Raw genomic sequence first — 15,513 nt, forward strand, 5'->3', positions numbered from 1 at the left:
AATGGGATTAGTGCAAACGGATACTCAATGGTCAGTGTGGACTCGGTGGGCTGAAGAGCCCATTTCTGTGCTGTATGGCTCTATCCCAGCCAAAATACACTTCCAACAGTAGTGGGAAAGCAAGCACAGGTCAAGACTACGTCACTATCCAAGTTAAGTTTCAAGCAGGTTCATCTGTTAATGGCTACATCATCAGAACACCTTTCTGATAATAAAAGGATGCTTGACTCAGTCCTGTGGTAGGACAGAGAGCCACTTCACACAAATGCTGGAAGCAGGCTGCCCCTGGTTTCAATGCATTGATTTTAATCACTCCCACTGTACTTGTTGAGATAAGTATTTACAGACTTTTGGTTTTCATTGGCCATTGAGGAGCTGAAGGGAGACCTGATAGAAGTTTATAAAATTATGAGAGGTATAGATAGGGTAGACAGCCAGAATCTTTTTCCCTAGGGTAGAAATGTCGAATACTTGGGGACATAGTTTTAAGGTAAGAAGGGGAAAGTTTAAAAAGAGCATGTGAGGGGCAAGTTTTTTTTTAATAAATACAGAGATTGGTAGGTCCCTGGAACACATTGCCAAGAGTGGTAATGGAAGCAGATACAGCAGTGGCATTCAAGAGGCTTTTAGGTAGGCACATGACTGTGCAGGGAATGGAAGGATATGGATCATGTGCAGGCAGAAGAGATTAGTTTAATTTGGCATCATGACCGCCTGACATTGTGGGCTTAAGGTCCTATTCCTGTGCTGTATTGTTCTATTTCTTTATGAAGGAGATTTCTGTTTGGATTTGCAATAAGAAGAATTCACCAAAACACATTTCAAATGCAGTCAAAAATACACTGTTTTATGCAGGGATAAAGTTTCAATGAAGTTGAAATAACATTTTTCCTGGATCTTCCTGATTGTTGTAGTTTTCCATCAGTACCTGTGTGCAGTTGTGTGGATCCAGAATATTATCACATTTCCTCCTGTGCTGGCTGGCACCACTCACTTGCACAGGATATACCACAATTGAATATTTAAAATGTATCACATGGACTTCCTGGATTTCCTCCACCCCACACATTAAAATTGAAATCCTTGACATCAAGAAATCTGAGTTACTCAACAAAAGAGCTCTTACAAATCCTGCCAAGTTTATTTTAAGCAATTTTTCTGCTTGCCAGATTAGATTTAAGGACCTCTTTTATCCTCAGATATACTTGATTTTACCATAAGTTTGTACAAGACAAGGATTTGCAGCTGGGTCCATAGAAACAGCAGGCACCTTTTCAATCGCTCAAGCCTCTTCTCCCATTCAGTGAGATCTTGCCTGATATGCAGTCCAAACCCATACTCATCTCTTGGCTCCACATCAGTGGTGGAGCTGGTTTCTCATGGTGCTGGGATGGGAGGAGGGTGCTGAATCTTACATTAGGGGTCCACTGTCATAACTGCAGTTGTACAATTTACTCAGACAGCTGCAAAAAGCCCACTTATGTAATTTTAGGACCTGGGGTAGCAAACATCCCACTTCCCCTCCAGTAGCTCCACTTGTCAAGCTGAGTCAAGTCTATTGTCATATGCACAAGTACAGTGAAATACAAGTACCATGAAAAACTTGCTTGCAGCAACATCACAGACACAAATTCAGACATCACACAATATAGTTATACACGACTTATACAGGACTGTGAAGAAAAGGAATGTGCAAAACAAGACATTAATGCTAAACAAAACACAATCAGAAATAAGTCCATGGTAATGGGAATGTGCCCCATTCCCAATGGTCCAAGGGGCAATCCTCTCCAGAATGTGAATTTCCTTCCAAAATAAAAGTTGGGCACTTCTGTTTAAAACCAATTTTGTTCTATACCTACCCAGAGAGTTGCTTCCTGATCTTTCAACCGCCTGTCATGTGTTTTCTAAACTCAAGAAGCTGAAACTATTGGTACTAGTCAGCAGGTAGGTAACATGTATAAGATAAGAGATATCTTTATTAGTCACATGTACAAAGCACACAGTGAAAAGCATGTTTTTGCATAGAGTGTTCTGGGGGCAGTCCACAAGTGTTGCCACACTTCCAGCACCAACATAGCATGCCCACAACTTCCTGACCCATATGTCTTTGGAATGTGGGAGGAAACCAGAGCACCCAGAGGAAACCCATGCAGTCATGGGGAGAATGTAAGAACTCCTTGCAGACAGCCACCAGAAATGAACCCAGGTCGCTGGATGACAATCCTTCCAGGCACAGGGGCACAGATATCTGAAGGGTGAGAATCCAAGATGTCATTTCACCTCTCATTTCAGTGCAAAGTAATTGTGAAGGAGAGGAAAGCAATGGCTAACAAATGGAACAACGCAGTAGTCAGAACAGCTTCATTCTCAAAATGAATAACTCTCCAAGGGAAAAGTGGAACTCCAGAAATCAAATAAAACTGCAGATGCTGGAAATCTGAAATAAAATAAGAAAATGCAATAAACACTCAGCAGGTCAGGCAGCATCTGTGGAAAGAGAAACAGAGTTAACGTTTCTGGCCTCTGACAAGGTCCATGTTCCAGCAAAAAGTCTCGAATTTGAAACATTAACTGTTTCTCTTTCAACAGACTTTGGGTGTTTCCAGCATTTTCTAGTTTCATTGGTAACTACAGAGCACAGATGTGCAGGTGGGGAGAGCATTATTTGTTTGGATTGTATACAACTTTAGGGCAGCATAGTGGCACACCTAGTAGACCTACTGCCTCACAACTCCAGTGGCCAGGGTTCAATCCTGACTTCAGGTGCTGTCTGCGTGGAGGTTACACATTCTCTGTGACCACATAGGTTTCCTCACATATCCCAAAGACATGTGGGTGGATAGGTTAATCTACCACTGTACAAGGCCACTGTAAGTTAATCCTAGTGTGTAGACAAGTGGTGGAATCTAGGGGAAGTTGACTGGAATGTAAGACAAGATATCTTTATTAGTCCCATGTACATCGAAACACACAGTGAAATGCATCTTTTGTGCAGTGTGTTCTGGGGGCAGCCCACAAGTGTCGCCATGTTTCCGGCGCCAACGTAGCATGCCCACAACTTCTTTACGTCTTTGGAATGTGGGAGGAAACCAGAGCACCCGGAGGAAACCCACACAGACATGGGGTGAACATACAGATTCCTTACAGACAGTGGCCGGAATTGAACCCAGGTCGCTGCCGCTGCAATAGCGTTCTGCTAACCACTACACTACTGTGCCTGTCCTAGAGTCATAGCAACATACTGCATAGAAACAGGCCCTTAAGCCCACTGAGCCTATGCTGACGTTAGACTATTGTTTATTGACTACAGCTCAGCCTTCATTACTATAATTCCAAGCAAACTCATCACCAAACTCAGAGACCTGGGACTCAAAACCTCCCTCTGTAACTGGATCCTTGACTTTCTGACCAACAGACCGCAATCAGTGAGGATAGGCAGCAATACCTCCAGCACAATTATTCTCAACAATGGTGCCCCACAAGGCTGTGTCCTCAGCCCTCTACTCTACTCCCTATATACTCATGACTGCATGGCCAGATTCTGCTCTGACTCCATCTACAAGTTTGCAGATGATACCACTGTAGTAGGCCATATCTCAAAAAACGATGAGTTGGAATGCAGGAAGGAGATAGAGAGCTTAGTGACACTGTGTCATGACAACAACCTTTCCCTCAATGTCAGCAAAACAAAAGAGCTGGTCATTGACTTCAGGAAAGGGGGGGGGGTGTGTACAGGCACCTGTCTACGTCAATGGTGCTGAGGTCGAGAGGGTTGAGAGCTTCAAAGTTCCTAGGAGTGAACATCACCAATAGCCTGTCCTGGTCCAACCACATAGACGCCACAGCCAAGAAAACTCACCAGTGCCTCTACTTCCTCAGGAGGCTAAAGAAATTTGGCATGTCCCCTTTGACACTCACTAACTTTTATCAATGCACCATAGAAAGCATCCTATCTGGATGCATCATGGCTTGGTATGGTAACTGCTCTGCCCAGGACCGCAAGAAACTGCACAGCTGTGGACACAGCCCAGCGTGTCACGGAAACCAACCTCCCCTCCATGGACTTTGTCTATACCTCTCGCTGCCTTGGTGAAGCAGCCAGCACAATCAAAGACCCCACCCACGTGAGTCATTCTCTCTTCTCCCCTCTCCCATCAGGCAGAAGATACAGGAGCCTGAGGGCACATACCACCAGGCTCAAGGACAGCTTCTATCCCACTGTGATAAGACACAGTTCCCTTATATGAGATGGACTCTTGACCTCACAATCTACCTTGTTGTGACCTTGCACCTTATTGTCTACCTGCATTGCACTCTCTCTGTATCTGTGACACTTTACTCTGTACTGTTATTGTTTTTACCTGTACTACCTCAATGCACTCTGTACTAACTCAATGTATCTGCACTGTGTAATGAATTGATCTGTACAATTGGTATGCAAGACAAGTTTTTCACTGTACCTAGGTACAGGTGACAATAATAAACCAATACCATTTGCGCTAATCCTACATTAATCTCATTTTTATTCACCCATATTTCCAAGTTCAGCAGATCATGAATGGATCTATGCAAGTGACAATCTCACATTCTCATGCATCTGTTCAGATACAGTAGCCTAAAGGCCATGATACAGATTTATGGTTCAGAGATAATTTAAACACACTGATTAATAAGCACCTTGGAGGAAGAGAAACCATCTTAATGTTTCAGGTCAGTAACCCATCATTAAAGGTTCTGACAAAGGTCATTAACCCAATGTTCCCTGACCTCTTGAGTATTTCCATCACTCTCAATTCTTTAAATCAGGTTTCTAGCATTCGCAGTATTTTGCTTTCACATCTTCACTCTAGATCCATGTCCATATATAGTAACATTATGTTTGTTTCTGGGTGGCTCTCTGTAGTACAACTATCTAGTTGTTTTATGTTCTATAATTTGGGATATACAATACTTGAAAGGGTTTCCTGTGAAGACTCAACCCAACAAAACTCCATTCTGCAGAGAATTATGGCACTAGAGTGAACTGCCAATTACCTGCAATAGTCATCTAGTTTCCTTAGACTGTCTAATAACCTGATGCTGCCTTAGGGGTATAGGACCAAGAGCAACAGGAAGTTATGCAGTGAAAAGAAAACCAAACGCGAATCCAGAAGAATATTTCCTATTTTATTTTCCCCACTTTTTCCATTAAAGTAGCTGGAGGACTTCCAGTGCTTTAGTTTGTAGATCTCAAGATGTACTTCATGAAAATCTAACAACAGCGCATCATGTTTTTGCTGATGGTTACAAAGTAACGTGGAGCAGTGCGGATTACCAAGCGAACTAAAGAATTTTCTGAGGAAGGAACAGAGGTTTCAATGGGCAAGACCTACATCATTTTACTCCTGTTTGTATTGGTGGATTGAAAGGTGGAGCAGCAATTTACATTTTGGAATTTAGCTCTTCTTTTCATCACAGGGAGGCACTTTACTAGCAGACAGCATCCTTCATCTACAAGTGCAGCACACTATTAAACCATGGGGTTCTCAACCTTTGCCTAGGTCGTTGTATAACTAGCTCTCGGAAAGTTCAATTCAAACAGATTAAGCAACACTCTAGCAGTTCTCTCCTGCCTTGTGATGAAATGCTTTATTTCCAGGCCGCACTATCTAGCTGCTCAAAACTGGGAAGTTATTACTAAGTTACATCCATAAACTTGAACACACAATGTTTTGGCAGAGCTGTGTGCAATCACATGGTTACAAAATAAACCGACTTTGCAATATGTGAACGCTCACCTTCACAAATCTTCTGCTGCATAGCCTCCTTAATTCTCTCTATGGTGCTATAATCTTCTGCAAATATAACATATGTTGTGGAAGGTTTGTTGGCAATTGTTTTAAGTTCTGATTCAGTTATTTCTGATCCAACTCCGACTGCAAACAGGATTATATTCTCCACACGTGCTTCAACAGAAGCATCCATAACATCGTCCTGAGATTTTCCATCTGTGACGACAACGGCAATTTTATTTTTGGCAGTCTTGGTCCTTTGTGAAGAAGGAAAAACAAACTCTGTTGCAAATTTAATAGCACGCCCTGTTTGAGTATTTCCACCAAGATATTTAATTCTTTTTATTCCAGCAATCAGTTGTTTACTAGTCAGGAATTGGCCAAACGGGATTTCCAGACGTGGAGTATCACTGTACTGGATAACAGCTACTTGTGTATATTCAGGTCCAATGTCAAACCCACTCGTAACATTAACTAGCCACGTCTTTGCTGTTTCAAAATCATCGAGTCCTACACTCCAGGATCCATCCATGATGAAAACCAAATCATTCACTGCTGTTCTACACCCTATTGAGAGAGAGAAAAAGAGGAAATTTAAAATTTGATTGTATTATTCAATAAAACAGCTAAATATTAACTGTAAGAATTTTCCGTTCAACATTTCTTTTAAATCTGCAGGCTGAACTGATATAATTTTATGGGATCTGGAAGTATAAATACTGCATGTTTTGTACTCATATGTATATTTTATTATAAATACTCCTCATATACATCTTTTATTGGGTATCATAGAACAGGACAGCACTGCCCAGGCCATTCAGCCCACGATGTTGTGCCGATCTTGATGCCAATTTATACTAAATGTCCTCCCCCTGTGTATCATCCATATCCTTCCATTCCCTTCATATTCATGTATCTATCTAAAAGCCTCTTCAACTCCACCAACCTGCCTGATTTCACTACTACCCTGGTAACCCATTCCAGGTACCTACCACTCCCTGTGTATAAAACTTGCCCTTCACCTCACCGTTAAACAACCCCCCTCCAACGTTAAAAGCATGCCCTCTGGCATTTGACATTTCTACCCTGGGGAAGAGATTTTGTCTGTCTACCCACCCTATCTATGACTCTCATAATTTTAAAAATCTGCTCACTCTCCAACACTCCAGAGAGAACAACCCAAGTTTGTCCAACCTGTCCTTATAGCTCATACCCTCTAATCCAGGCAGCATCCTGGTAAATCTCTTCTGCATCCTCTCCACATCCTTCCTATAATGAGGTGACCAGAACTGCACGCAATACACCAAGTGTGGTCTGACTAAAGTTTTATATAATGGCAGCATGATTTCCTTACTCTTATACTCAACACCCCTACCAATGAAGGCAAGCACGCCATGCACCTTCTTTACCACCTTATCTACTTGCATAGCCACATTCAGTTAACTATGACCCTGGACCCCAAGATCCCTGTGTACATCAATGCTATTAAGGGGTCTACCTTTAACTGTATACTTTCTCCTTTCATTTGACCTCCCAAAGTGCAACACCTCACACTTACCTGGATTAAACTCCATCTGTCACTTCTCTGCCCATATCCGTAATTGATCTATATCCCACTGTATTCTTTGATAGTCCTTTACACTATCTACAACTCCACCAAACTTGGTGTTATCCCCAAACTTGCTAATCCACCCATCTACATTTTCATCCAAATCATTGATATATATCACAAACAACAGAGGTCTCAGCACCCATCCTTGTAGAACACCACTGGTCAAGGACCTCCAGCCAGGATAACAGCCTTCCACCCCTACTCTCTGTCTTCCATGGGCAAGCCAGTTCTGAATCAAATTTGTAATTCACCCTGAATCCCATGCATCTTTATCTTCTGAATCAACCTACCATGAGGGACCTTATCAAATGCCTTACCAAAGTCCATGTCGATAATGTCCATTGCCTTACCCTCAAAGTTTATTTGTCACCTCCTCAAAAAACCTAATCAAGTTTGTAAAACATGACCTGCCCCACACAAAGCCATACTGATTGTCCCTAAGCAGGCCAAGCCTTTCCAAATGCGCATAAATCCTATTCCTCAGTATCCTCTTCAATAGCTTCCCTACTACTTATGCAAGGCTCTCTGGTCTTTAATTACCTGGATTATCCCTATTTCCCTTATTGAACAAAGACACAATATTTGCTATTCTCCCGTCCTCTGGGACCTCACCTGTTGCTAGTGAGGACACAAAGATCCTTGTCAAAGCCCCATCAATCTCCTCACTTGCTTCTTTCAATATTCTGGGATATATGCCATCAGGCCCTGGGGACTTAACCACCTTAGCATGCTCCACTCCGCTTTCACTATCCTCCAAATCCTTCTCCTCGGTAAATACCAAGGCAAAGTACTCATTTAGTACCTCAGCCACTTACTCTGATTTCAAGCACAAATCCTCTCCTTTATCCTTGAGTGGACCTACCCTCCCTTGGTTATTCTCTTTTTCTTAATAAAATGCCTTAGCAATCCCCTTGATCCTGCTTACCAAGGACATTTCATGGCCCCTTTTGGCCTTCCTAATCGCCTGCTTGAGTACATCCCTGCTATTTTTATATTCTAAAAGGGCCCAGTCTGATTTTAGCCTCCCGAACCTGATGTATGCTTCCTTTTTCTTCCTGACTAAATTTAGGACCTCTCAGGTCATCCAAGGTTCCCTTACCTGATGATCCTTGTCCTTACTGGGGCAGGCCAATCCTGAACTCTGATCAGCTGGTCTTTAAACAACTCCCACGTCAGATGTGGACTTTTCCGACAGCAACTGCTCCCAATCAATGCCCTTTAGCTCCTGTCTTATCCTGTCATAATTTTCCCTCCTCCCAATTTACTACCTCACCCCAAGATGCAATTTTATCCTTACTCATAACCAACTTAAAACATAATGAGTTGCAGTTGCTATTCCCAAAATACTCACCCACTATCAGGTTTGTCGCCGGGCCTGGCTCATTTCCCAAAACTAGGTCCAGTAATGTTCTCTCCTCTAGTTGGACTCTCCACATACTGTTTCAAGAACTCCTCTTGGATGCACTGACAAAATCCTGCCCTATCTAGGCCTCTTATATTCAAGTAGTTCCAATCAATGCTGGGGAAGTTAAAGTTCCCCACTATGGCAACCCTGTTGTTCCTGCACCTTTCCATAATGTCTACATAACTGTTCCTCCATCTCTTTGCGGCTATTGGGGGGGGGGGGGCTACAGTATAACCCCATTAGTGTAATTGCACCTTTTTTATTTCTGAGCTCAAATTGCCTCTGTGGATGAGCCCTCCAGGGTGTCCTGAGTACTGCTGTGACATACTCCTTTATCAATAAGTGCAACCCCTCCACCTCTTTTACTCCCCTCTCTATCATGTCTAAAGCAACAAAAACAACATATCCATGAAGTGTAAAGCTATGTGAATGCATCTGGTCATGACTGGCCAGGACACCATTTGATACTTGCATGGTTCCTCCAGTTGTATTGGTCCCCATTTACTTCAGACATTTAATAACTTACGTCCTGATGTGCTTTGGACATGCAAAGTAATAGTCACATGTACTTTAAGAATATTCAGTCAATTAACTGCTTGGTTACTAATTTAATTACAGCCAATGACAAAGGAGTTATTTCACACTTTTGAGTGGACATAGGATAGAGATGCTCCAAGCACTCCTTACCTGCTCGTGTCTCTTCATCTGGCACAGCCCCACTAAATAAATAAGACGGCAAACAAATCACTAGAATTTGTATTATGTACAAATTCATTGTACCTACAAACAAAGGAAACAGATATTTTAAAGATGTACACATCCAGATTTTGTTACTTAGGAGGACTGCATGAGGAACTAAAATTCTCATTAAATGGCCCCATAAAACAGTATCATATTTATAATATTTCAGTATTATAATATATCATACGCTACATTTTGTAATTACACCACCACAAATTAACCTGGGTTCAACAATTCACATTATCTGTGCACAAACACTACAGATAACAGTTTAAGGTGCCTCAACAAAACATAACAACTGGTAACACCACAGCAAGACACCAAAAAAGTAGTTAGTTGCACAGTGGGTACCTGCGAGTCCCGTCTATCCTTATATATTTCACAACTCATTGGGGTAAGAGGCACTACAATGGCACAACAGATAATGCTGCTGCTTCGTAACTCCAATGATTCAGGTTCAATCCAGACTTCAGGTGCTGCCTGTGTGGACTCTACACGTTCTCCTTGTGACAGCATGGGTTTCCCCTGGGTGCTCTGGTTTCCTCCCTCTTCCAAAAGATGTGGTGGATTAATTAGTCACTGTAAATTCTCTCTATTGTAGGTGGGTGGTAAGAGAATTGGGGAAAGTTGATGTGCATGAGAGAGAGAGAATAGGTTATTGGGAAATATGGGAGGGATTGGAAATGATGACAAAGCTCTGAGAACCAGCATAGACTCTATGGGCCAAATGGTCTCCTTCTATGTCATTAAATATACAAGACATATGTATCTTAGCTTCTGTTAGCTGAGATATTTATGTATTTCAGCTTACAAAAATCATCAATAGTAAAATTCTTCCAAAATCTTACTACTTAAACTGTAATTTAATCAAGAATATTTCTTGTTTTCATCGAAGTCATACACTTAGACATTCTCTCGATTGCTTGGGATGGAATTGCTTCATTTGGGCACTGTTAAATCATAAAAGGTTTTTGCTATTCCAGTGCATCTAGCAACTCCTTACATCAACCACATCCATTTCAATCCAGCTCTCTCAAAGTTTATCAACATAATTCACCTCTGCACCCTTTCAGTTGCTTGACTCCTCAGCCAATTCTTGCTCCATTGGTCTCTGTTCCAGCCTCTATTTTTGCTTTACTCCGGCTTAAATTTTTCCATTAAATGTGGCTCAAATAGAGTTCATCAGTTCTATTTGGTTCTTATGGCTTATTACTGTCCAATATTTCCTGTATAATTTAGCGATTAACCATTCAAAGTCAGATGATTACAGGCATAACTTAATTAGTATTGGAAAGATATCCAACTAACATATGATAAAACAGATTAAAATCTACAAATAAATGTGTACTTCTACTGTCTGGTTATGTGCAGTGGTATAAAACTTGATCACATGACATACGTATTCTGACAAAGGACATATGCGCCAGAACTCTTCCTCATCCAGTAGTTTTTATTCCATCTATATCACAAAAAAATGTGCTGAGTACAACCAGAGACTCTCATACTCAGCTTCTTTGTCACCCAAATCAGATCCCTATAAACATTCCTTTATCTTCTCACCTTCCCATTTGCTTTTCCAATATTGCAAGTCTCAATGCTATCCACCTCCATCCGTTGTTTATTCAAAAGTTTCACGTACAATCATATTTTTGATCCACTGATGTTCAAATTGGTTTGTGTGTTAATGATAGGGCAGATTGCTTGAAATCATTTTCCCATATGGTGTGGTCTGTCTAGCTGGCAGAGGTGCAAGCAGCACTGTACTCTCATCTCAATTAACCATGCCCAGGGACTATTTTTTGTTGTCCCACAGATCTGTTAGCTTTGGTAGCTGCAGTGTCCCAAACAGCCCCAACATAATTTCTACTCTGTTCTTCTGTTTGCACCTTCCTCAGGAGATGTCCAATCCAAGTGAAGATACACATGCCTTTACTTCCCTTTGAGATTGGTGTTGCTTCCTCTTGATCATTAAAACATCTCTGGTTGATCATTAAATTAAATAGGATTACATCAGAGATGTGCACAGAAACAGGTCATTCAGACATAACATTCCAATCTAGAGTTATGCTCCATTTGCGCTTCGTCCAATCCTTCCTCGTCTAAATCTATCAAGGAAAACCTTTGTTTCTTTCTCCTTCATCTGCTTCTCCAGCCTCCCCTGAAATGTATCCACACTATTCCTTCAACCACTCCCTGTGGAAGCGAGTTCCACATTCTCACTTCTCTTCTGAATACGGAAGATTCTTTTTAATTCCCAGTTATATTTCCTGATCTGTCATTTTTTCAGCTTCTCTTCACTATTACCCCCAAAACTCCTGTCAAACAAAATGGAACATAACTCCTCCAATTGCACTCTTGTTAAAAGTTAAAATTCTTGAGACAGTGTTAACATCACCACTTTTCTTTCACTGAACTTGGCATTAGTGCCGAGTTCAATGACATCTCAAACAACAACAGATAATACATTAATCTTACTATTTGTGTCTTTGAATACCAAGAAAACTCACTGACTTTGCAAATTCTTTTCTTATCTCCAACATGCCATTGCCTAGGGTTGACCTAAAATGTATGCAGGACTAACACCTGCTCTCAGGAGGTGTCCTAGAAATGATACAAGCTGGAAGAAACCAGCTTAAATCAGTGAAGACTAAAGTGAAGATCGGGGAGTCCTTCAAAGTGCAGAGAGTTCAGCATTATGAAGAAAATCTCAAGCTAATAGATTCACAACACAATAGGAATGGAGCAGCCGCACACAGATCGAACACTGCCACAGGAGACAAGGTCAGAATCCCCTTACATTGATCAAGGTAAGTCAGGCTTAATGCAAGCTGCCACTTCAGGTCTCGTAGATACATATCCTGATCTCTGCTGAACTAGACAGCATGGAACAGTAAATAAAACAGTACCACAGTAAAGAGGAAAGAGCTCCAGAAGGAAATAGAAGTCACAGGGCATTTAACACTTGGTTTATGGCCCTGTTAAAACAGTTGCCTTTTCAGTTTAATTTACTCCACCATATCTTAATAACAACCCTTGATTCATAGAAGATCCACCTTAATATATAATTTGGTGTATTTGTACCCCTAAAGTGGACTGTATACTTCTGGGATCACCTTTTACCACAAACCCCATTAGCTCCCAGGAAAGAAAACTACATGAAATGTCATGTGATCCATTTCCACTCATAAATTCTGAGCAGTTTCCAACAACCAAGAAACAAGGCTTGATGGTTTTTTTTAAAAAGTCAACAGCTTGTAAAGACCAACTAAGTAGCAATTGAAAATGTTTCCAGGCTGCTTTCATTTTTTTTAAATTCCAGACAGCCAGCTGTCATCTTCATGTTTCTCATTAAGGCTTTAAAGAGCGGAAACAAGTAGCTTAACTTTCACCAGCAGAAATGAATCATATTGTGACCGGTGACTTGAGTTTGGTGCAGAGGCACCAGGGGCTGAGGACTGAGAAAGATAAACAGCAATCTTTTTGCCCTGGCCACAGGTTCTTGCGGGGTATTTATGGAGAAAACAGTTGGAGGAATACTTGGATTTCTATAATGCCTCTCATGAAATCTCAAAGTGCTTTACATCTGGTACTGATTTATGCACTGCAAGATCCCACAAATGGTAATACGAGTACTGGGCAATTTTTATCATCACTCCACCCACTCCCCCCAACAATATGACCAAAGCAGAAGATGTGGTCATTACCACAATGCTGATTGGGGCTTATTGTACAGGCATTCCATAGAACCATACAACACAAAACCATGTTGTGCCGTCCATCAAACCACCCTCACACTACCTAACCCCTTCCTCCTGCATATCCCCCCATCCCACACTCCTCCATATGCCTATCCAACAAGCTCTTGAACCTGTTCAATGTATCTGCCTCCACCACCACCCCAGGCAGTGCATTCCATGCACCAACCACTCTCTGGGTGAAAAACCTCCCCCTGACATCTCCCCTGAACCTCCCACCCATAACCTTAAAGCCATGACCTCTCGTCTTGAGCATTGGTGCCCTGGGAAGGAGGCGCTGACTGTCTACTCTATCTATTCCTCTCAGTATTTTATATACCTCTATCATGTCTCCTCTCATCCTCCTCCTTTCCAGTGAATAAAGCCCTAGCACCTTAAGCCTCTCCTCATATTCAATACTCTCTAATCCAGGCAGCATCCTGGTAAATCTCCACTGCACCCTCTCCAACGCCTCCACATCCTTCCTATAATGAGGCGACCAGAACTGAACACAGTACTCTAAGTGTGGCCTAACTAGAGTTTTGTAAAGCTGCATCATCACCTCGCGGCTCTTAAACTCAATCCCGCGATTTATGAAAGCCAACGTCCCATTGGCCTTCTTAACTGCTCTTTCCACCTGTGAGGAAACTTTCAATGAACTGTGAATATGAACCCCCAGATCCCTCTGCTCCTCCACACTGCCAAGTACCTTGCCATTCACCCAGTACTCTGCCCTGGAGTTTGTCCTTCCAAAGTGTACCACCTCACACTTCTCCGGATTGAACTCCATCTGCCACTTCTCAGCCCAGCTCTGCATCCTATCAATATCCCTCTGTAAGCTCCGACAGCCCTCCACACTATCCACAACACCGCCTATCTTAGTGTCGTCCGCAAACTTACTAACCCAGCCCTCCACCCCCTCATCTAAGTCATCTATAAATATCACAAAAAGTAGAGGTCCCAGAACCAATCCCTGCGGGACACCACTAGTCACTGCCTTCCAATCCGAGGGCACTCCTTCCACCATGGCCCTCTGCTTTCTACATGCAAGCCAATTCCTAATCCACACAGCCAAGCTTCCTTGGATCCCTTGGCCTCTGACCTTCTGAAGAAGCCTACCATGAGGAACCTTATCAAATGCCTTACTAAAATCCATGTAAACCACATCCACCGCACTGCCCTCATCAATCTTCCTGGTCACCTCCTCAAAGAACTCTATCAGGCTTGTGAGGCAAGATCTTCCCTTCACAAAGCCATGCTGGCTGTCCCTAATCAGTCCATGATTCTCAAGGTGTTCATAAATCCTATCCCTTAGAATCCTTTCTAACAGCTTACCCACCACAGACATGAGACTCACCGGTCTATAATTCCCTGGCCTATCCCTATTACCTTTTTTGAACAAGGGGACAACATTCGCAACCCTCCAATCCTCTGGCACCACCCCCGTGGACAACGAGGACTCAAAGATCCTTACCAGCGGTTCAGCAATCTCCTCCCTAGCCTCTCGAAGCAGCCTGGGGAAAATCCCGTCAGGCCCCGGAGATTTATCTGTCTTAATATTATTTAACAACTTCAACACATCCTCTCTCTTGATATCTACAACCTCGAGAACATTACCCCTACCAGCACTCCCTTCAGTATCATCAAGACCCTTCTCCCTGGTGAATATCGAAGAGAAGTACTCATTGAGAACTTCTCCCACTTCCGCCGCCTCCAGGTTATTTTTTTTTCTTGGAGTCGAGAGAGGAGGGGACGGGGTGTCGCCGATCTGCACTCTGCAGGCTCCCTCACCTCCCCGTCCCCCCAACCCTATTCCTACCTCTCGCTCTATTCTCACCTTTGACCTTTCCCCTTCTTTCTCACTCGCTCTCCTTCCCTTCAATCTCTTCCTTTTCCTCGTCTCTTTTCTCCCTATCCCTGGTCTTCTCTCTCCTGTAGTTCTGCCCCTGTTCCTCCCTATCTCCTCTCTCTCCCTCTAACACCCTCCCTATCCCCTCCTTTCCTCCTTTCCCCCTCTCTCTCTCTCCAGATTCCGTTCCGAACCGTGCATAAGTTAGAAATGAACAGAAACCGTGTGCAGGAGAGGATCACAATAACAGCTGTGATGGGAGAGCAAGCAGGTGGGGGAAGAGCGGCCGCTATCCAGCCTCACTAACTCAGTGAGCGAGTTAGTCGGCCCAGTGCTGCCAGCTCTGCTCGACCCAGCCCCTCAATTGTTGCGGCTTGGTGGGGGTGGGGGTGGGACAG

At 42.8% G+C, this 15,513-nt stretch overlaps 1 protein-coding gene across 1 annotated transcript in view; it reads right to left on the bottom strand.

Annotated features, from left to right (window-relative positions):
• LOC127574502 (collagen alpha-1(XXI) chain-like) overlaps positions 1-15,513 on the bottom strand; it is a 164,719-nt gene that overhangs the window by 138,199 nt on the left and 11,007 nt on the right. The window contains exons 2-3 of the mRNA XM_052023531.1: positions 9,479-9,571; positions 5,781-6,341 (exon numbers count right to left, since the gene is read on the bottom strand). Of these exons, the coding sequence (XP_051879491.1) occupies positions 5,781-6,341; positions 9,479-9,566 (649 nt within the window). The 5' untranslated portion in view covers positions 9,567-9,571. The remainder of the gene's footprint in view (positions 1-5,780; positions 6,342-9,478; positions 9,572-15,513) is intronic.

This window comes from Pristis pectinata, chromosome 9 (assembly GCF_009764475.1).
Source record: "Pristis pectinata isolate sPriPec2 chromosome 9, sPriPec2.1.pri, whole genome shotgun sequence".
NCBI lineage: Eukaryota > Metazoa > Chordata > Chondrichthyes > Rhinopristiformes > Pristidae > Pristis > Pristis pectinata.